Below are 22523 nucleotides of genomic sequence, written 5' to 3' on the forward strand. Positions count from 1 at the left end.
AAACTTTTCATGTTTTTTGGAGGAGTTTGTGGAAATTGAGCCCCATACCAACCTGACCTGAACTCATATTGACAGAATTTTGATAAGCTTATAAATCATTTTATTTATTATGATTTTGACATAATTTTGACCTAAACCATCATAATTATGACTCAACAACTGCATCATGTCACCATGACTAACCCTGCAGAAATGCAGAACCATCCATCGTTACCAAAAACACTGACGGAAAAGTATATTTACTCATCTACTGTTTAAGTACAGTTCTGAGGTACTTGTGTACCTGGTGGAGTATTTCCACTTTCTGCAACTTTATACTTCCACTCTGCTACATGTTGGAGGTAAATATATATATTTTTATTTGTTTTTACTAAATGTATTTGATGACTTAAGTTACAAGTTACTTTGCCTGCTGCCTCAGAGCCAAAGTAGCACATTTTGAATAAATGTATTATCAGTAATCGGATTACAAAAACACAGTTTATGTTCTGATAATCAGTGAAATGCAGAATATGGGATCAGACGACACTTCAGCACATTTAATATCAGATAAGACTTTTACTCAAGTACTATTTGTATGGGGGACTTTCACTTTTCCATAAGTAATATTTTAACACAACATCTTTACTTTTACTCAAGTTTGACTTGTGGGTACTGAAACTGAGAGACTGAAGGAGTGGAAGTAACTGATTAAAGGGGGAAGTTCGCCAAAAATGAAAACTCAATTATCTACTCAGCCTCATGCTGATACAAAGTCCAGTTGAGCTTCGTCCACAATACATTTGTTGCAGCGTTTTCCTGAACAACACAAGTATCTGACGACTTGTTTTAAAACGTAAAACAACAAAATAAAACATAAAATGGCTCCATACAGCTCGTCTGTCACTGTCCATGTCTCCAGGAGCCCAGTGATCCAAAACTGATTTGAAAATAACCTCAAAATAACATCTTTTCAGACCAACTTGGGGCTCTTGAGGCCTCTGGAGACTTAGATTACTCTGCATGGAGCCATTTTATGTTTTATTTTGTTGTTGCTTCGTTTTGTTTAACATTTTGAAACAAGTCCCCATCGACCTCGGTTGTTTAGAAGAATGCTGTTTTGCTGTGAAGCTCCAGAAATGTTTGACTTTCCATCAGCCCGGGGGTGAGGAGGTAACGACGGTTTCCATTTTTTGAGGGGAACTTATTCTTTAAATCTGTGACACAGCTGAGGACTGTTTTTATCTACTCGAGATACTGAAATTCTCGTAAGCGCAGCAAAGTAGACGAAAAGCAAGAACCTGCATTGTGCTGCATCATTACAGGCTGATTATTTACAGTGAAGTGAGCAGTGACAGGATGGAGGGTGATTCAGCAGCATGGGCTTCATGGGGATTTCAAGCTGTTTGTAAAATAATTTGGAAACTAAAAGTAAGCAGCAGTAATAGTGAAACAAAACGAATAACAACCTCAATAGTTCCCTTTATTATAATCAGTTATTTTTAAATGTACAATTCATTCTTTAAAAAAATACATTTGTAGAATAAAAAACATCACTGGCTGCTGCAGTGGAAAAACACAGCCATGCTCCGAGTGCTGTACACATACCTGTATGCACGCACGCACACACACACACACATGCACAGAGTAAAGTGGTTGGACCTACTTGGCCTTGTTCCCTGTTGCCATAGTTAAACATTTCATTAGCAGGACGCAGGCTTCACCGAGAGGCTCTGAGCTCTGAGCAACAACAACAAAAGCCTTTATTAAGGCAGACGGTTATTTTCCAGGTTAATACACGCTCTGCCTTCAGGAGACCGCCAGCCTTGTTTTTTAAATGCACTTATGTGTGTTTTTCCATTAAAATTAAAAGGAACAGTTCACCCAAAAAATGAAGGTTCAGCCATTATCTACTTGTTTTCCCATCTGACTTCAGTTGATAACGAGAAGGCGGCAGCGCTGATTTGCTGTGAAGCTCCAGAAATGTTTTGTGAACTGCAAAAGTTCACCTTACGGGAGTGAGTAGATGAACTATCTGACTAGATTATCAGTCTGTTTTCAATATACACCCGCATCACTGGAACAAACAGATACGTTTATATAAACATGTTTTTTTTTTTACAAAGAAAGAAACATCTTCATGTAAAATATTTGCCGAATTTTCAGGAAGGCCCAAATAGTGAAGAATGTGTTGTAGACAGTTTTTCACAAAGTTTATACAGTTTCTCCTACTGTAACAAGTCTCAAAATTGAGTGTTTTTTTAAGGGAGTCTGGTGACCTCCTCCCCAGACGACAGAGAAGGAGCATTTTACTGTTAACTGTAATAGTTACTGTTTACGAGAATGCTCCAGAAATGTTTTGTGAACTGCAAAACTTCACCTTACTAATGTGAGTGAGTAGATGAATCATCTGACTGGATAATCAGTTTTAGGTGAACACATCCTGCCTCTGTTTTCAGGCGTAGTGACGAGCTTTCACAATCCTGCCACATTTTTCACTCCTCTGTCTTGAAGTAGAGCAAAGTTCAAGTTTGTTTTTTTCAAAGTGTCTGTGCTACAAAGCTTTTCTCAAACTGCACGTGATTCTCTGAAACTTAAATATAGTGTTTTGTCACAGTTTCATTAAGTCTGGCGTGATTCAACCTTTGCCAGAATTCTCGATAAGATCATTCAAGGTTTTATACAAAAATGTGGACGTCGCAGCGCTGCTCCACTTCCACTATCTAGCATAACCTTGTTGTGTGCGTCATGTTCTGCCACAGAATGCGTCAGGAACATGACAAGAACCACCTGTAGCTTCCTCTAAGGCGCACGTTAATCTCATAGAGCTCTGCAGGCCAGGTGTTAATTTCAGCGTGGTCGTAGGGAATCACTGCGTAAGCTTTATGTATTAATCATTAATACAAGCTCATTACATAACCTGGATGCTCACAGGCACAACGGAAAGCTTAGCTGACGCATATACGTGTGTGAAACAGTAAAAAATAAAGTATGAAACTTTGACTCTACTTTGTCAATAAATTATGTGTTTACATCCTGAAAATTGAATCACCTCTTTGAAAACAAGTTGTAATAAAGACCAACCACAGCACGCACACAGTCTTTTAGGTGAGTGTTTGTCTGCTACTGAAAGCCGCCCATCCCAAACAAAAGCAGTGGGCTGAGCGATGATGTAAGACTGCTGGAGTGCGTGTGGTCGGTTGCAGAGCAACTGATGGCTCTCTATCTGATCCAGTCAATCATCTTCAGCCCTCATGTGGTTGGAAAATGGACACTTATCCAGGCAGAATGGCTCTAATGGAGCATTAAAGCATACACTATATTCCCCCGCTGGGCACCAAGCAGCCAATTTCACCTGATGCCGCTGCATTACATCACTGCATCGGTCAGCGCCCGCCGACTGCTGCGGCCGAGACATGACAAACAGACTGGAGCTTCGGCGTGGCAGCGGTCATAAAGACGAACCTGAGGTTATCTCTGCATAAAAAGGTTTTAGTCTAAGAATGTATGAAGAATCAAAAAGTATTCAATTACAAAATATTTAAAAGCTTTATAGTTAAAACTGGCCTCTAGAGCTCATGAAGAAAAGCTGATTTGCGTCACTGAAGCCCAGCTGGTCTCTTCTCTATACAGGTTATATGATGATGGATACAACAGACTGGAGCACTGAGCTCTTACATAACTAAGTCTGCCTGCCAGGTCCTGGTGTACTGCAGCATCAGCAGATGCATCACTCATTCAAGACTATCCCTGCACATTTAGACGGCATAAGCATTCCTTAAATGTCCAGCGGTAATTTCATCCTGCTTGTGAGCGGCCAACAGGCTTCGCTCGGTGAGTGAACAGAGAAAAACCCTCCGCTCCGTCACACTGGCAGCTCTCCAGTCACAGCAGCTGTTAAGGCGGAGGGAAAGTGGACACCGCTCTGACTGAGAAGCCTACAAACGTCCTGTAAAGTCATGCGCAGCGATGAAAGATCACATGAAAGGTGTCGCACATCATCGGACGTCTTCACCAGCTTGAGGAGAAGGGAAGCCCTGGTGAACAGGCCGCACAGGGTGCTGTGGAGACGGGGGTCCATGAGGAGAGCCAGCCAGGCCGGGGTCAACGCCTCAGCTACAGAGAGAATAAATAACTGCACTGTAACACAACTCACACATCACATGTGAATTCATCCAACACGTTCTTATACTCAGGCTGATGTGGTACCTGACTGGAGCTCTTTACAGACTGCAAGGCTGTCTTGAACCTGCGCAGCGCTCTCCTCAGCCCACGAACACAGGCTCTGTGCCAAAGCAGCAGATTCAGAGGATTTTTCAGCCATCTGCAGCAGGTAGGGCAGCACATGTGCAGACATCACAGAGGGCTCTGCAAACACATTGGCCTCATCCTGCTCATAGAGACTGGAACACCTGAAAAAAACAAACAATTACACAACACACAGAAGCTGTTCACACCGGGTTTTACCCTCCGTCCTGCTTGATCCAATCACAAGTGGACAGCTTCAAGCCGACACTCCCAACAGCTGAAACATCTTCATGTAAAATATTTGCCGAATTATCAGGAAGGCCCAAATAGTTAAGAATGTGTTGAAGACAGCGTTTCACAAAGTTTATACAGTTTCCCCTATCGCAACAAGTCTCAAAATTGAGTATTTCTTTAAGGGAGTCTGGTGTCTTTCCCCACAGACGACAGAGAAGAAGCCTTTAATAGTTACGGTATTTGAGGTAACGTACCCCGTCTCTGAGGCCTCCTTCAGCACAGATCTGAGGTCAGGCTGAGGCAGGTTACCCAGGAGCACCTCCAGTGTGCCTGGACTGTCCCAGCACTCCTCCAGCAGCAGGTCCAGTAGGAGCGGCAGAGCCTGGTTGACCTGCATGAGGTAGACGCTCCTCTGGCTCTCTCCTCCTCCTCTCGCGTGGTGGAGCATGGAGGCAAAACAGGCCGCGTTCATCCTCACCTGCTGGCTTTGGTCCTGCAGCAAGTGCAGGCCTGTGTTGATCAACCTGAAAATGATAGATTCAACAATAATCAATAATTTCAGCTAATTTCAGAGTGTTTTCTATTCATTTGGCTTCCTTCATACCTGCTCATGATGGCAGTGTGCCGTTCTCTCATTAGAGGAACTCCAGCCACACACAAAGCTTCAGCACACGCCGTCCTCAGCACCTCGGGAGCGTCTGGGGACCGCTGGCACTCCAGGACGCTACACCACCGTTGGACCACGGATATCTTTGGACTGATTCACACAAAAGAAAGTCAGAGCTGCAGGGCAGGAGTGCTCCAGTATGTAAACACCAAACAATAGGACGTGTCAGACCTGGAGTCCTGCCACTGGGAAAGCAGCAGACTAGCCGCGTGCAGAGCCTGCGACAGAAACTCTGGCCCGCCTCGCTCGTCCTCCAGGTCCCCAAGCAACAAATCCAGACACTCGGGCGGAACCGGCTCCTCCAGATGTTGTGGTAAGGAAGTAGAATCACCATCACTGCCCATCACTGCTGCCAGGGCTGCGAGGTAGGTCCTGCGGTACTCCACACTGCGGCTCAACAACGCCTCCTTCAGGTTCGACTGGAGACAGAGCATGTGTACAATCCTTTACTAACTGTGCTTTTAAATGCCAACCTGGTTTTCCTGGATTAACCGTCATCAGGCTTCATATTCCCTAAATAAACGTCACTGCATATTAAACATCTGATACATGTGGAATAAAAGTCAAGATTCTTTTGGTTTGCTGTAATCACACACTGATGTGACCATTTCAGTGATAGTTCAAACACCTTGTTTAAAAAGTATGTTCAGATCCCAATTTCTTAGTTTAAATGATCCCATAATGTGTTTCTCGTATTATTTAGTCCTTACAACTTAAAGTACACGGTGTATTCCTACTTGTCGACCTTGAGACCAAAAAAATATGGAGGATTACGAAACCAGTGAGGTTTTGGCAGTCCAACCCCCGAAAATGTGAGATTCACGGACTGTTTCCTGCAATCAGGTGACATTTTAAGAATGAAAATAAAATAATAAGCCAAATGCAACATTAATATGTCAAATAACTTACATTTTTACTCTTAATTCTCAGAAAAGTAACCAGAATAATTCGCCCTCATTCATTTTTTTGCCTCAGCCTCTCGATGAGGGCTGACCCATCCCGACCCGAGCCCTTTAAGACTCTCCAGGGCGTCTTAAATGTGTTTAAATATTCTTTCTCCTCTCCTTTTATTTGTGCGTCTCTCACTCAGTACAGCAGACTACACGTTGCACAGTGCCAGACACAAGTTATGATGACAAAAAGGGGAAAAAGTTTTAAAAATTGTCATTAATTGGGAAAAATACGTGAGAATTGTGATCAGGGAGGGAAACCGGGAGAGGGCAATGAAGAACGGGAGTCTCCTGGGAAAATCAGGAGGGTTGGCAAGTATGAGTGTCTTATTTTATTTACAATTACCATTATTATAGTCAGACTGAATCAGATAAATTAAGACAGATTTGTACTTTGTATGTGACACTCGCAGTAAAATAAATGACTGGGCCACATGAACAGTAGCCTCGATCTTCACACGCGGTCTGTAGATACGCAGTGTCGTATCTTATCACGCTCATTTAAAGGAGAGTCAATCAAACACCGACAGGATATTCATAGGAAGGCACACCTGGCCGGTCTAGATAATGTGACATGCCGGAGAGTTTATCTACATGACCTACATGAACAGAACATAATAAAGGACAGACATCCTCAGCTTGACTGTACTTAAGTCTCCTCGCCTGAGTATAATAGTTTATAGACACACCCTTTCTTATGTCAGAGGGAGAAAAAGATCTCCAGCCAGATTTCAGCCGCAGTCAGCATTATGTTCTGCTTCCTCTGTTTCCTTCCATTGTGCTGTAAGAAGGTTGTTACACTTAAAGCTGCTCGACAGGTTTTTTTTCTCCGCGCTGAAGTCTGGAGAGCAGATCGCGTCTCACCTTCAACACCCTCTGGATGACCGTTTTTAAGCTGCCCCGTTGCAAAACCCGCCCTTCCACCACCCATGTGACCAACGACAGCCTCAGGTCAGGCCTCGCTGCAGAGAAGTTGTCCCAGATTTGGCGTGCCCACGTCAGGTCCGCACATAGAAAATGGATGGCTTGCTGGTGGAAGGATGACAACCCAACCTGTGGAGAATACAGCGATAAAGTATTAGAAAACATATCTGCTGCAGGCATCCTGGTGGCATTTTGCCTACTAGCTCCTGAAAACCAATTTCCTTCATCAGTTTTTTACTTTTAATGATGGGGTCATGTATGAATGCACTGTCAAGGTGTTTTGTACGACGGTCACGGAGGGATTTTGTTTTTTTTTGTGTGTTTGAGGCTTAATAAGCAAAAGTACTGTTAAAACTGTTCAGCGTTGGGACATCTCTCCCCATATTCTATCAATAAAAGGTTTAAATGTCCCTTTAGTTTTTCATATACGTGTGTGTCAGTCGAGCACCTGCAGCTCCTGTTGAGGCGTCTGGAGGTCCAGCATGAGCGTGTCGCTGAGCTTCGACAGGTACGACTCGCAGCAGAATCTTCTCAAAGCGTCTGCCACTCTGAGGTAGGCCGCCCTCACCAGGGGGCAGCGCTGAGCCCGAGTCACCAGCCACAGCGAGGCGTCCACCCTGCGCAGCACCTCACACAGGTTGGCTGACAGGGCGCTGGGAACAGAGACGCAGCGGGATGTGAAACAGCCTCTGACAGCGTGCAATGAAAACATTTAAGACTTAATTTAATGAAGTCTCACCTGACCGTGCAGAGCGCTCTCTCTAGAACAGCTCTGATCTGCAGCAGCTGTCCGTGGAGACGGTTGTGGCAGCGGCGCTCCTGTGGATTGGGCAGTTGAGCCGTCAGTTTGAGGAGGATGTTCTCGTACTCTGAGGGGGGAGTCATGGCAACCAAAGCCTTCGAGGCCATCGCTCTCACGCTGTAGATGGGACTGGCAGACAGCTGCAGCAGAGGAGGCAGGAAGTCGGACAAAGTTCTGGCAGAGGAAAACCAGAGAGGATATTCACTTGGTCAAATAATATTCAGTGTCCTCAGAGTCCTTCACCACTGCTTTGTATAAACATAGTTTAACATTTTAGGAAGTACGCTTATTTAAATCCTTGCCAAGAGTTCAACAAGAGAATAGACAGACATTATTCTCGTCAGTTAGCTTTAGCTTAGCATAAAGACTAGAAAGCAACAAAATTTGCAGCAACCCTGAAGCTAACTGGTTAATACTCACCCTATATATCTTCTTTTCTTTTGATCTATACAACAAAGTGCTGTTTAAATAGTGTAAAAATGAGAATTTACTGCATTACTGGACCTGACACGTAGACGGCATATTTGCAGGATCACGTGTTCCCGTGATCTTGCATTTCCAGCTGCCCGGGCGTTATGTGCCGGATAACGTTTCAATACAACGTGGAGGGTTTTGTTACTTTCCGACAGCGAAGGGCTAGCTGTCTTCCCCATTTCCGGTCTTTATGCTAAGCTGAGTTTTGTCTTTTTATCCTACTCTTGACCAAAAAAAGCGCACATTTTCCAAAATGTCAAACTATTCCTTTAAGCAAGGAACCTTCATTTTAATTCCAATCAAACATCAAAACAACTGGTATTCTTTCTTCTTCGCTGCTAAATGTGAGCAAAATATTACTGAATCCACTGGCCTGACATTAGCTTGTAATAAAAACCTATGTAACATGATGAAAAACCACAGTTAATTCAGTATTTACTCTGTTGAGTCTTGGACACCGGGCTGCAGTTGTGCTAACAGAGTGAGGACCGGGTAGAGCGAGGGCTGGAGGTGTAGCTTGGCCTCATCAGATGGACCCTGGAGGTCCTGCGCTGCCCCTCTCAGCTCGCCCAGAAGGAAGGGCTGGAGCGCAGGGTAGTGGAAGAAGAAGGCGAGCGGGGACATGCCGTGCTGGGCGGGGCCACACTCATCGCTGCTGGGCCGCTGGCCGAGCATCCGTGAGCACAGAGAGCCTGGAAACACATTTTAATCACTGTGGTGTCAGGTGTAGAGGTTAGAGATGAACCAAGTCATCGAGTAGATCTATTTTATCATTTATTTTTGCAGCGACAAGGCAACTAAAAATATCATTAAGATCAAATAAATCTGCACCTACTGTAGAGTTGCAGCGTGGCGTTCCTCATGGCCCAGCAGGGAGAGCTGAGCAGAGTGAGAGACAAGACGACCACAGCTGGAGCGAACTGCAGGACAGCTACTCCCAGACCTGACCCACGCACCAGGGCCTGCAGAGTGTGAACCGCACACACCTGTAATGGAAAGGAAACGATCACATGATCACATCTGTCACACACACACACACCATCCTCCTCCTTGTGTCTACAAACCTGAGGCAGGTCCAGCGTTTGGTCCCATTTCTCAGGTAGAGGGGTTTTGGCCGTCTCCAGTAAGGTTTGAATACTGTGGGCTAACAGGGGTTTTGCTTTACTGGCCTCCCCTGCCGACAGGACACACAGGATGAGCATAGGTAACCCTGCAGCCCGGCGGGTCACAGATGTGGGACGAGGAGACTGCACCACCTGCAGCCCCTGGACAGAGACAGGAGGGGGAACATATCTGTTAGCTGACAGTCCAGAGTCTCCTTTTATTTATGAAAGGAGCGTTCAAACGTGTGTCATCCCTCACTTGTTTCAGCATGTTGGCTGGGATGTCCCGAAGCTCTGCATCGCCGCTGCTCAACAGAGAGGCACAGAACTTGGTGAAGCCGATGCAGCATCCCTCTACTGCCCCCTGGTGGAGAGAAATGTGTTTCTCAGTGAAGAGCAAGAGAGTAGAGGCGATTCAGACTTAATGCATCGAAATGGATTTGTAACGTAACGTACCCACTGACGGCATCTGAGAAGAATATTCTTGAACACTTTTGATGCTCTAATTAGATCCTCTTTCGTCAGAAGGCACCTGCTGGGCTTCGATTCGATGAGGATTTTCTCCACCAGAGAACCTAAAAAGATTCCTATTTCCTGATGAGACAACATGAGGGCAAATGTTATTGAGAAAAAATTCACACGCAGCTAAAATGTCATGTTTGGTGCATCTGGCTCTGTTTTACCTTGAGGGAGACCCAGCAGCAGGTGAGGACGAGGCTGTGCTCTTCAGATAGCAGCACACACTCCTCCTCGTCCCCTTGGACTCCTCCTGATGCCTCGGCTATTAGCGAGCTGATGGCGTTTCCCATATCGCAGAAAGAAGGGGGGGCATCTACGACGAAAGAGATTTCCATAAATAAAACCTGAAATGTTGTGGACCTCATCCACAAATCTACATTCTTCCTGCAGATTGCTCCGTTACCTTTTTCAGTGGCACAAGCATCCAGGTCTCCATACAGAACGCCGAGCAGCAGCAGAGAGATCTTCTCCAGCAGGCTGAGCACCTCGTCGGTCAGACTGCGGTCGAGTGTGTCGTAGACACTGTCGGGAGCCTCGAGCAGACACCTCTGAAGTGCACTCAGAACACCTGGAAGATAAGTCATGACAGATTTTAAAGAACACAATGCAACATATCCATTATTCTGGCAACCAGGTTGCTGTGGATTAACATAATTTATGGTGGATGTCGCTGTTGTAGATCTGAAGTCTCACCATGTATAGGTTTGGTCCTGGCAGCGAGCATCATGTCGGCCTTGGCTGTCAGATAGTGCTCCTCCAGCTCCTTCACCAGGGCTGTGACCATGCTGGAGGCCTTGGGGTCACTTCCACTGCCGTCGTCAGGCAGGTCCTGAGATCTAAAGGTGGAACAACAACTGATTACTGCTTATCCTTTGCATCTCCACTTCAGAACAAGGATATGTAGGAGGAGAGATTTACTTCTGAAGGAGGACCTTCATCATCAGTGCTCCCATCTGAGCCTCCTGCACTCGAGGGCTGCACAGAAGCTGCTTGGTTCGCGTGAGCATCACTGCAGCGATATCATCTGGGAAACTGGGTGGGAAATATCTCAACAACAACCCGGCTGAGAGCTCCCGAATCTGCAAAATAAAATAAAAAGTCTTCATGCATTCTCAAAATTTTTGGCTTGAACTGTGTAAAAAACATACGAGGTAAATCAATGCGGCTCTACCTCGTTTGTAGAATCCTCCAAACAGCTGATCAGGACCAGCTGTTTGGTCCTGCAGGTGAAATCCCACTGTCCTCTTTGTCTGGCAGCGTTAGTAAGAGACCCCATACTCGCTGCAAACATTATTTCAAGAGGCTCGTTTAAAATCCAAACCAAATAATATAAAAAACAAGATTTTTTTGCCATTTTCCGATCATAGTTTTTCCAGACTGACCTGGAGGTTGTCCTTTCTTTTTGTCCGGGCTCCAAGTGTCCGTGCAGGTTTCCAGCACCGCAGACAGCAACAGCAACACAGTCTTCTTCCTCTGATAACTGTGTCCTGGTGCCAGATAGCAGTATGGAAGTTGACCCAGCCATTCAACAAACCCTGCAGGATACACAGAAAAAGGTTTTTAAGAATGGAAAATAGACAAAGGAAGGGAAAGATAGAAATTAATACTGCTAACAATGCAAAAAAGGCAAGGTTATCCCACCTATTCCCTGCTCCAGTATATCTTGTGCCCTCTCTGAGTCGTTGGCATCTCCTTTCTTTTTGCCCTTCTGTCCCCTGACATGTGCCAAGCAGCCGTCTCTGATACGAACCAGAAACCTCTTCACTCCGGCCTGAAGATGCTGACGAAATGGCGAGGACTCACAGTTGAGGTTCTGAGGAATAAACGTCCTCATTATTGACATCTCCTCTGCGGTTGGAGTGTCTTTGGTCTTCGGGCTGCAGCAGAGGAGGTTCAGAGCAGCAAGACGCACTTTGTCATCTGCAGATCCCAGAGCTAGCTGCAGGGTGTCAAGGGTTGAGCTCCCCTGCAGAGCCCAGGGAGAGCCTCCGGTCACGGCCCGATAGGAGCTCATGATGCAGGCCCAGGCGTGGAGGTGGCCGGGGGCGAATGGGTCCAGAGAGGCCAGCAGAGGATGAACAGCAGAGGGGAAGACTTGAAAGGTGCAGGGCAATAACAGCGTCGAGCTGTTGTTCTGCAGAAGAGTCACATCGGACGTCAGCGCCTCGTGAAGGACAGCCCGCCAACTCCTCGCCCACTGATTGGCCAGATCCAGCTCGGTGTGAGGAGCAGACTTTTTCGAGCCGTCACACAGCTCTCGCCTCTGCTGCTTGATCAGACACTTGTAGAGCTCCGACCCACATGGTGACAGGTGATTGGCCGACAAGCACTTCAGGAGATGATTGGGTAGTTCAGCGTACTGATCCAGCACCTGGTCGATTAAAGAAACATGCACCAGAGTCAACATGACCTCTCCAACAACATAAGAACACTATTAACACGGTAATAACTCCTAATCCTCACCATGTCGGTACCCACGTACGGCAGCACGGCGCAAAGGCGATGATATTTGGCTTTTGCTTCCCACGGTAGTTTGATTATTCGCTGAAGCAGAGCAGAATAAAGAGGCTTCTCAGTGTCACGAAACTGCTCGCAGTCCATCTTATAGAGGTCGAGCAGCAGACTGAAGGCGCTGCGCAAAAACTCTGACACACCTTCCACCTGACAAAACACAGCGAGACAGATTCAAGTGATACGACTTTAAATTATTTGAGAAGCCAGAATGAGGTCAGATGTTAATTAGACTCACTGGGCTCTCTGCATTGGTCCAGATAATGTGAATGAGCTCTCGCTGCAGGCTGCTGTCGTCAGGCAGAAGGCGAGCGCCCGTCATCTTCCAGATATCAGCCAGACATTCTTTAACCCTCTTCAGCCACAGTGTTAATACTGCAACCACATGTCACATTAGGACAGGTGATATGATCATTCATGCACGTGAAAAATCAACCAGGACGAAACTCACCTTCAAAGGCAAAGTAGAGACAGTCCAGCTTTTCCTCACACAAAGCGCAGACCAGAGGAAACAAACCTCTCAGGAGTAAACACGTCTGAAAAAAGAAGGGAAGTTATGGATTTTGGTCATGAAAGCAGGAACAACTAAAAGCAAAGCGTGTTTCTGAACGTTTGGCTAGATTTACTTCATCCAGGTGTGAACTGAGCAAGATGTGAGGTCGGCAGCAGGTCAGGAGGCCCCTGCTCACAGCCAGCCGGTCCACTCCGTCCTCACAGGTGGGGCTGCACTGCACCTGCAGAGCACCGACGCTCAGCAGCCAGGGCTCTGAGGAGCGACATGAAAAACAATTTTCAAAAAGAAAATCTCCAGGAATTCACACTCAGCTGTAGAATCTGTAGCACTTATAGCATTTATGTTTTTTTGGATATGTTACACCAGAGAAAGAAACAGGATACAAAGACTGTCATTTTACCCATGCTCTCACTATCTGTCCTGCAGTGTTGATGACTGGTTACGTACCTGAGTCAGAGACCTGTAGCAGACTCCAGGCGGCAGCTTCTCCAGCTCTGCTATCTGGTGCCGTGTTGACCAGCATGGCCACAGCGGTGCCTGCCAGAAGACGGGTGTCCCTGTTGCAGCACTGCGACACAGGACACACTGACTGGTTAGTTAGTAGTGGCAGTGGTTAAATAAAAAAGGATTGCCCGTCCTTTTACCTGCCACTCAGGTGTTGTTAACCCACAATCTTGCAAGAAATATTCACAATCTTACTGAGTTTGTTCTTGTTGACTACAGACAGTGAAAAATATCAAGCAATGAAGCAGTGAATACAGTCACTCTTGATAAATACTTAAGGAAGTAGAGTCAATGTCTGTGCAAAGCTAAGTGAAGTTCACGTCATATCAGTATAAAACTGTTAAACTTAAAGGTTGAATCAGTAGGATTTGTCTGAGTTGTTCCTAAGCGCGCCAGAAAGATAACTCAAACACTGACATTTTGCTTTGGTACGGCATCCCGAGCAGCAACAAAGTAAGAAAATAAGAAAATACAGGCACGCTAACACTCTTCCTCTCTGTCTGTTTCCGTCTTGCTACGTCTGCGCTGATGAAAGGGTTGAAATCAGTTCTGTGATGTTGGGAAGGCGGCATGCAACAACGCAAAACACAAAATAATCGATAATTCCCCTCAAATGCATGAAACTAAAGTAATGAGTCTGTAAAAAGCTCAGATATTTGTGTTCAAATGTAGAAAGTAAAAGTAAAAAGCAAAGTACAGATACTTCAGTAACAAAGTATTTATACTTCACCTCTAACAGACTGACAAGACAAAGCAAAGTTACAGCTGTACAGATCTCCTTCTCTTGATTTAAGTGACTCTGAACTGATGAATGAATAATCAATCACAAACCTGTCCCAGTATTATGTCCATGAGAGCCTGCAGGATCTCCTGCACCGTCGGGCTCCTGTGCTCCTCGTCCCACACCAGAGGGGCCACTTCACTGGACAACAGCTGAAACATCTGCAAACACACCTGCAGAGACGACAGTCCTCAGGTCAGTAAACAGCGAATGGACCGATTCGTGAAGCACACTAGCTCCTCACGTACCTTGACAGCGATGTAACACAGCGGTCCATCTCTGAGGGATTCCTGCCGCAAAACGTGAGGGAAGAACTCGGACACTTTACTCAGCAGGGACGGGTATGACTCCCGGTACACCTCACGACCAGCGGCGCTGTCTTCCAGGAACATGCAGGCTAGAAAATGAAATAAAGACTTGCATGAGAAATTAGCGACATGCTGTCATAAAACATCATCTTAGGCCGGCACCAACCTCTCTGCAGATCCTCCAAAGACAAGATCTGAAAAGACAGATCAAAGTTACCTGCAGTGATTTCATGCAGATATAAGATAAACACATGTGAAGGAGGAGCTCTGTACCTGGTCAGTGTGGACTACAGAGTGCAAACACTGATGGGTTTCTCTAAACACCAGCTGGTGATCCACCTTTGCCAAAAGCTGCAACATCTGTCGAGCAAATATGACGTAGCAATGAGATTCCAGTTTTAGTTTTAAGCTCTTTACAGTGAGCAGACGCGCTGTGGGACTGACCTGGTCCACTTTGCGACAGGCTGTGGAGATGTTGACCATCTGCAGCTGCAGGGAGATGAGCAGCCTGACCAGGAGCAGGAGGTGTCTCTCCTCCAACACCTGCAGCTGTGGCTCCGGTGTCTGTCTCAGCAGCTGCACGGCCTCCTCCAGGCAGCGCTCCTTGCATCGCTTCACACCGCTCCTGTTCGTGCGAGGCAGGATTGTATATAATAAACTGTGATGAACGTGATGCTGTCAGACATGCTGAGGGTTACAGACACCAACCTGGAGGACTCAGACAGTTTGTCAGTGAAGAGCCTGAGTGTCTGGCTGGCTTGGTCCTCAGAGATCACGCAGTCTTGCAGACTTGTCATCAGCTCTTCAAACGACAGCATGGTTTTAATCTGTCCTCTGTACTCCTGATGTTGTCAGACACACCGGCAGCACGCTGCTTCTCAGGTCACGTGACAACTCTTACTCTACTGTTGTCAGAGCTGCAGTCGTGGACCAACCACAGCGACACACTGCCACCTAGAGGCCGGCTTAAAGTCTGCTTTTCTGTCAAATTAAAGGTGCACTGTGTAGTTTTAGGGAATAAATTATAATCAGAAGAGAAAAATCTTCATTGGCTGATTTCTATTTATGCCTAAACAAACGATGTCTTTGTTTTCATGAGTGAATAAACAGATCAACAAACTGACAACACAATTTCAAACTGTTTTACTTGTTTTACTTTGTTTATGTTTGGATGCTCTTGAGCATGAAGATACAACTGCATGTTTAAGCCTCCTAAAATCATGCCTACATCTGGATCCTAGCAAGAGAATCACACCAAAGCAAGCCCTAAAACACCCCCTCATTGCAATGACTCACCTGGTAAATGAAAAAGACACTCACTCATATGCAGGTGAGGCCCATCAGTTCATGGCTGTTTGCCCCGTATATTATTCAGATGAAGAAGGTGATTCTCCACACTAAGTGCCGTTCAACCAGTTGGCATTGAAGATGTCAGGAAGGGAACAAAGGAGATACCGTTTTCAGACCATCTGTAGGGTCTGCAGCAGAGTGACGGCGAGCATGGTTTCCATCTGTAAAGGGTAACTCCCGTGGCCACCACCCCCCCACCCCCGGGTGCCCTTCACCCCGTCAGTGTGGAGAATGAATGTTTGCCTCATGCTTGTCTGGGTTTACTCCAGGTGCTCTGGTTTTCCTCCCACATCAACAAATATTCAATAAATAAAAAATACAAAATAAAAAAAGAAATTCAATAAAACATCAAAATAAAAATGCAAATATATCATTTATTGTTTTTATTGAGAACGCTTCTAATGGTAATTATGGAGTGTAACATTTACATTTAAGTTGTAATCTGTTTCTAAAGCTTTGCAGTGAACGAGGGTGAAGTTGAAATAAGTAGTAACTTGAGTGAAGGACTGTGGTGCGACATGCACAGCCATCAAAGTAGCACTGCAGCAAGGTTCAGCATCACAAAAAAGGATGGACAAAAAATCTTAAACCTGATGGTAGAGTTGGAGTTTTAATATGCTTATCGGAAAGAGAAGCTGTTAGATGATTTTCAGGTTTTGTAAGAAGCTCAGCTAAGTCGTATATCAAGAAATATTGTTGAGATCATTCATGTATTCAATTTTTTTAAAGGGATTTCTCAAGAGAGAAGGTCTTTTTGGAAGTGCAAATATTTTGAACTGTGTTGACTGTGAAGTATTTATCTGCTAGTCTAACAGGGCTTATCAAGAAAACCTATAAATAATCTTTTTGGAAAGTTATTTTTTGGCATATAAAACAAAACATTTTAAAATGCAGAGTAATGCACAGATTTATACTATAGTCTTCAACATGCTCTCGATGTGGGGGTGGGGGGCAGGGCCTCAGTATTTTAAAATCCTGGCTGCGGCCCTGCCAGTAACCATGTTTTTGTGACACTTTGTTGTCTTGAGAGGATGTTTCTCATTGTGAGTCAGTCACTGTGCGCCTCTACCCCTCCAGGCCGGACGAGGTCGCTGTTGTGCGCGTTGTCTCCTGTTTCTCCAGAACAAGAACTTTCCGAGGCTGTGATTCGCTGAAATCTGCGTTGCCAAGACAACCAATATGTCGACTATCGTCTGAAGTGAATCAAATGGCTAACGTGGTTGTTTTATTGTTTTCCTCACATATTTCACGCCTGGTAACATGTGTTTTACTCTTCATTTCCTTGGCTCACACGCAAAAAACTGTCGGTAAGACATTATTATTATTATTATTATCATAACTACGCATGATTTATCCAGAGCTAACGTTACGCGAGCTAACCTAGCCGATGCTAAAGAAATAACTGGCTAGCTAAGAGCTAGTTAGAAGACAAACCTGTTTTCGTTAGCGTGTTTTTATGAAGCTATTACGTTCAGCAGTAAACAGAAATGTCACCCTTATGTTGAACAGTTTTCCAGCCGTCATTTCTGACCGCAACTGGACCAAAGATCAGTGCACTTTTGCTGGGAAACACGTCGGACATCTCTCTGAATCTGAGGACGGTTTCTCCGTCCAATGAGACAGGTAAAGAGCTATAAAGACCTCCTGCTGCATCTGCTTGTATGCAGACTAGTAGACTGACATGTTTTTCCCCTGCAGCGATGTGTATTGCTCTAATAGCTACCAGAATATTACCTCACACTTTTAAAATGTTTTTCAGTGAAGTGAGTAGTATATATTGATGCTTAAGTATACCATCCTCCTGTTAAAGAGAGCAGGAAGGCAATCATGTGGCTACTGTGTGCTTGTGTAATCTGTCATTTGGACGGATTTGATGTGTTTTCTGTTACAGGAAGCATTGGTCCTCCATCATGTGTAGCTGAGGCAACACAGTGGGTGCTTACAAGGGAGCAGGTGGGAAAGGTAGGAAGCCAATTGTACAGTGACTGGCAGTTGTCATGACGTTTACAGGTTGTGCAAGAAGTAATTAGACTGAGTTTATAGGAAATAAAACCTCCCACTACTAATTTATTAAAGCTTGTATATGGTATGACCTTTTTTCTTCATGCCTCATGTTTCATTTCTAGTCTGCAGTTCGAGTTCAGCTGAGTCTGGAGAAAAGTCTGCGTTTGTGTGGTGAGAATGAGACGGACACGGACTGCTGTCCGAAGCCACTGTGTGTCCTGGAGACGCTTCAGTTGTCCGCCTGTGTGGGCGGCACACCTCAGGCATCACTGCTGATCCAGGTCAAGATCCATGCCCTGTTGGTGCCTGCTCAGGCTGGATCTGGTAATTCAAAAATAACTTGTTTCTCGTCATAATGGGTCATGCTGAGGATGTTCCACATTTCAAATAAATATAAATCTCCTATTCGTTTCAGATAATAAAACAGTCATTCCAAACCAAGTGTACCAAACGCTGGGCTCTTGTCCCTGTGACCTTACATTTAGAGCATGCGATGTACGCTGCTGCTGTGACAAGGTATTTACATCTCTCACAATGTTGCAAGAGCATTTTAGCATGCACTGCAGTGAACGTATTTCCTCATGTATTAATTAACAATTACTGATCTTACACCCGTTCACTCTCAACAGGACTGTTCCACTGAGGTTTTGAAGCTGTTTGCGTCCCACTGTCTCCCAGGGCCCTTTGGTGGACAGGTCTCTCCTGCCCCAGATTTTCAGTGCTCTGTGCAGTCTGCTGAAAACTCCTCAGACTGGTTTCCATTTTTATGTGTTCATTCTCCACCTGAAAACAACCCTTACCTGGGGCTCTTTTACCAGGGAGACACAATGTGAGAAATGAGTGAATATACATTTTCTTTCTTTCTAATTTATTAATATTTGTGTCTTGTTTTCATCATTAGTCTTTTGTCTTTTAATTTGTCTAGTACATCTAAGCGTGGCCCATCCTTTCAGAGGCCCATTTTGTCAGCTCCACTTCCAGATAACGTTTATCTTCAAGGAAGTCCCATTTTCACAGTAAATGACGCGTACTTCACTATTCCCCAGGTGAGTTGTGTGTATGTTGTTTTTTAAGTTAACATTCTTTTGTATGTGTTACCAAAGCTGTAACATCTAATGCTTGTATATGTCTGTTCCACAGAAAGTGCTTGGGCGCTGTGTGAATCATGCTCCTGTAGCGTTTTTGAAGAATTTCAAAGTGGAGTGTGTAACTCTGCTAAACTCCTGTCCAGCTGGAGCTCCCTTACAGACACTACCGCAGGATTTGACAGTTAAAGTGAAGAATGGGCAAGGGGGTATGTTTGACCTGCTGTCGCAGTGCTTCCTCAATACATTGTGGGTTCTTTGAATGTCTTTAATTTTTAGTGTTTGATGTATTCCAGGTGATGCTGAAGTAGACGTTACTGAGGAAGTGGCCATTGACTTGAGTCAGTTTATTTCAAGCACAGATGCTGTCGCCTCCTCAGGTATGAAGATTACAGCACATCATCAATAAAACAACTTAAACTGACAATTAACTGTGATGTTTAAATTGATGAATATTTCTCTGAAGACGAGAGGCTGCTGTGTGAGAATGTGACCTTAGCGCTGGATTACAAAATCTACTGGAAAGGAAACGGCATCACAAGTATCTCCCTGACACACACTGTCGGGACCATCACTTTGAATAGTAGCGGTAAGTACCCAGTGCTTAACACAAGAAATAGTCAGTAGATATGTTTGCTATAAATTAGCTTATTTTTGCTGTTGTGTCTCCTGAACAGTGGCGTTGACTACAAGATATTCTGCTGAGTTTCTAAATGGAGAATTTGCTGGTGAGCCCAACTCAGGAAACCCAGGTACGAGCAAGATAAAACACTTTTTCTGAGAATCGTTGATGTAGCGAACCGTTTTGCTATTATTGTTTTTTCTATACCATTTAAACATATTTTAAATGGCAGGTTATCAGGTGGGAAGGCCTGTTATCGCTGGAATTGTGGACACTTTGGAGAATAATACAGGCTCAATACAGAGGACATCAGTTAATCTTTGGAAACCAGGTAAAACCCATTAAGTCATGTTGTTGATTACTGTGCCACTACTAGCATGATATAGAATTACATAGTTTCTAATCATAACACAATGACTAAAACACCATTTTCTGATCTGGCTTACAGTGAGTGATGGATTCTGTTCCACTGCTGAGAAGAAACCGGTTCTGTTTGGGGAGAATTCAACATCAGGATGTCTGCTGCCAGTCAGTGGACAGAATCTGACACAGTGTGACTTCCTGAGGTGAGAGGCCCAGCATGAGTTCATGTTTGATCTACTGTATATCTGTATGTATTTGTGCTGAAATAAAATGTGTTTTCTCCTTTAGGGAGACTGTTACTTCTCTCCAGGCAGCTTTGGTTACAGCTACATATGTGGCAAAGAGTGGAAATCCAGATTCCCTAACTATGATGGACTGGGTGAACATAAGCTGTAAGTAGATGGTGCAAAGGATCAGTTAATGTAATGTTCTCTCTATGTATGTTTGTGTCATTAAATCGTTCTGCCACTATTTTTCTTTTTGTTCTAATTAAATGTTACACACAACATCTAACTTTCAGATGTGACACTGAACTCAAGCACAACTATGGAAAACAACACGAGTTCGTGCTCTGGGATTCCATCCCACCAGCATATCCATGTTTGGAGTCTTATTACTGGCACTGTAGATGGCATACCTCAAAGGGATATCCAGGCCTTGCAAGTCAGGTGTGTAACAGGTGTATGCTCATTGTAATGCACCGTGTAAATTGTATTCTTATTCAGAAGAAAGTGTTGATGATTACAGGTCACAAAATGTCCTGATTCCCATTAATATTATACGTCTTTGTGAATTGAGAAGCTTATTTTGGTCATTTTTCAGCTACAGCCCGTCCACCTGGGCACCGGACTGTGGAGGAGGTGATGTCTCCTCCTGTGTGGACCCAATGGAGACTCAGTTGTTCCCCATCACCTCCTCCGTCACCTTTACTGATATTCCAATCAACACGGGACCACCAAAAACCAGGTGCTTGACTTCAGCCAAATGAATAACTTCTACGAGCGGCCTGACTGATTCTAACCTGGAGTGCGTTTTTTCCTTTTTGACGTTTCCCCCCTCAGGTTTCAGATCAACTTCACAGAGTATGACTGTAACCGGAATGATGTCTGCTGGCCTGAGCTCGCCTTCCCCCTCACCAAGTATTACACAGGTGGGAATTTATATAGACCTGGAAAATCTGATAGGTATTTTATCATTTCCATCCACTGATCATTCAGTTATTTCGGAGAAACAGATTAATTACAGTGAAAAGTCATAATTCGAGTTTAACACTGTATCAGGTTCATTATTTCCATTATTCCACCATCAGAGCTGACAGCCGATAACTTGGTTAAAAGGAAACTTCATCAGTTTTACACATTAAAGTGTGTTTACAGGTCTTGAGGAGCACTACTGCTATGTGAAAAAAGTAGTATAGTCTGCATGTGACTTGCATGTTGCATTATGGGTAATGTAGGCACCACATTTTGTAAGGCAAGCCAGTCTAGCATTCCACTCCTGTTGGACTCATCATGGACAGTTAAAAAATCAATATAGCAGACAAGAGATATCATCTGTTTTATTCTATGCATTCCTCTTTTTTAAGACATGGTGCCTACTACATTACCCACAGTGCAACTTGACCACTGAAATACAATAATAAGTACAACAATAAGTGCAATTGATGATTGGTGGGTGGACCCTTAATAACAAAAAAAAGCCACTCCCATAATTCACAGCTGCGAAACATTCCTGCGACACACTGCTTTAATTATGACAATGGATACTGACAGATCCACTCCTGACTTTCTGTTGCTTTTGTCCCTCCTAGGTGAACCGTATTCTCAGTCACTGGCTAAGGGCCTCATCTTGGTTTTCTTCTTTGTCACGGCCTCAATTCTTGGGACCCCATGGAGACAAATCCGACAGGCGTGGAGCTGTGCTGCTCTTTAGAAGATGCTGAGAACAATGTGGAAGCAGACAAACATGAGTGGAGAGAATGAAAGGTTGCACAAGATGATGTATTTAAATGTCACTGACATGTAATGACAGCTTTTGTCTATTTGACATTGTTTATAATAGTATAGTTTGTACATGTTTATAATGTGTTTGTGGGAATGCAAATAGTTATATTGATGCACCATTTTGTAATAAAGATATTTTTTTATGACTTTTAAAGGCTCTATCCCTTTTTATCACAACATTAGCGATGGTTTGAAAGTGGGTAGGCCTCTTGTGCACATCCTCTAATCTGGTTTCAGTCCCACCTATCAGTTTGTTTCCTACGGAGTGCTGCAGAGCTCAATCCAGGGTCATTGGTTATGCAAGTTTTAGGTTTCCTTTAAGGTTTCAACGTTATACAGACAACACCAAATGTAACATCACTGATGCGCCTCATGATTCCACACCAGGGCTGCTGAAAGTGGACCAATATATCATCCAACTGAATCAGGTCAAACATTAAAAAATCATGCATCTTTTTCATCATTGTCTGCCTCCCACTTAATGACACAACCAAGATATTCAAAAATATTTGCCCTGAAGGCCCCAAACAGGTTAGTTTGGCCCATAAATACTGCTGATACTTTATTTTACTCCCCTT

General features: G+C 44.5%; 2 protein-coding genes across 2 annotated transcripts; one reads left to right on the plus strand and one right to left on the minus strand.

Annotated features, from left to right (window-relative positions):
* Positions 1–1441: 1441 nt before the first annotated feature.
* Positions 1442–15507, minus strand: LOC311261199 (tRNA (32-2'-O)-methyltransferase regulator THADA). The gene is made up of 31 exons (XM_084359672.1): positions 15227–15507; positions 14963–15143; positions 14792–14878; positions 14685–14712; positions 14459–14607; positions 14261–14383; positions 13373–13493; positions 13038–13177; positions 12863–12947; positions 12650–12786; positions 12364–12561; positions 11542–12271; positions 11283–11435; positions 11072–11181; positions 10819–10979; positions 10594–10736; positions 10304–10468; positions 10065–10213; positions 9838–9975; positions 9641–9745; positions 9343–9543; positions 9114–9264; positions 8718–8970; positions 7742–7978; positions 7451–7655; positions 6943–7131; positions 5300–5547; positions 5066–5218; positions 4716–4985; positions 4189–4391; positions 1442–4095 (listed from the first exon to the last, which is right to left on the minus strand). Exons 1-31 carry the CDS (start codon positions 15334–15336, stop codon positions 3845–3847), a joined length of 5574 nt encoding a protein of 1857 aa, XP_084215798.1. The 5' UTR covers positions 15337–15507; the 3' UTR covers positions 1442–3844.
* Positions 15508–17048: 1541 nt separating this feature from the next.
* tctn2 (tectonic family member 2) lies at positions 17049–22091 on the plus strand. The gene is made up of 18 exons (XM_084358923.1): positions 17049–17175; positions 17378–17491; positions 17760–17830; positions 17995–18196; positions 18288–18388; positions 18502–18701; positions 18798–18918; positions 19013–19166; positions 19254–19337; positions 19424–19546; positions 19635–19709; positions 19812–19910; positions 20028–20145; positions 20231–20334; positions 20463–20610; positions 20765–20908; positions 21004–21092; positions 21753–22091. The coding sequence occupies exons 1-18, from the start codon at positions 17076–17078 to the stop codon at positions 21872–21874; spliced, it is 2169 nt and encodes a 722-aa protein (XP_084215049.1). The 5' UTR covers positions 17049–17075; the 3' UTR covers positions 21875–22091.
* Positions 22092–22523: the final 432 nt, after the last annotated feature.

This window comes from Pagrus pagrus (genome assembly GCF_965226575.1).
Source record: "Pagrus pagrus genome assembly, chromosome: 8".
In the NCBI taxonomy this organism is placed as follows: Eukaryota; Metazoa; Chordata; class Actinopteri; order Spariformes; family Sparidae; genus Pagrus; species Pagrus pagrus.

What these genes read in the sequence shown, in the direction of transcription:
- tctn2 (XM_084358923.1), top strand. Translation starts at nt 17,076, where the DNA reads ATGGCTAACGTGGTTGTTTTATTGTTTTCCTCACATATTTCACGCCTG. An exon ending in AGTTAATCTTTGGAAACCAG is followed by an intron (nt 19,911 to 20,027) that starts GTAAAACCCATT and finishes TCTGGCTTACAG; the next exon opens with TGAGTGATGGATTCTGTTCC. An exon ending in GGACTGGGTGAACATAAGCT is followed by an intron (nt 20,335 to 20,462) that starts GTAAGTAGATGG and finishes TCTAACTTTCAG; the next exon opens with ATGTGACACTGAACTCAAGC.
- LOC311261199 (XM_084359672.1), bottom strand. Translation starts at nt 15,336, where the DNA reads ATGCTGTCGTTTGAAGAGCTGATGACAAGTCTGCAAGACTGCGTGATC. An exon ending in TCAGTTCACACCTGGATGAA is followed by an intron (nt 12,948 to 13,037) that starts GTAAATCTAGCC and finishes TTCTTTTTTCAG; the next exon opens with ACGTGTTTACTCCTGAGAGG. An exon ending in GCTGCTGGGTCTCCCTCAAG is followed by an intron (nt 9,976 to 10,064) that starts GTAAAACAGAGC and finishes TTGTCTCATCAG; the next exon opens with GAAATAGGAATCTTTTTAGG.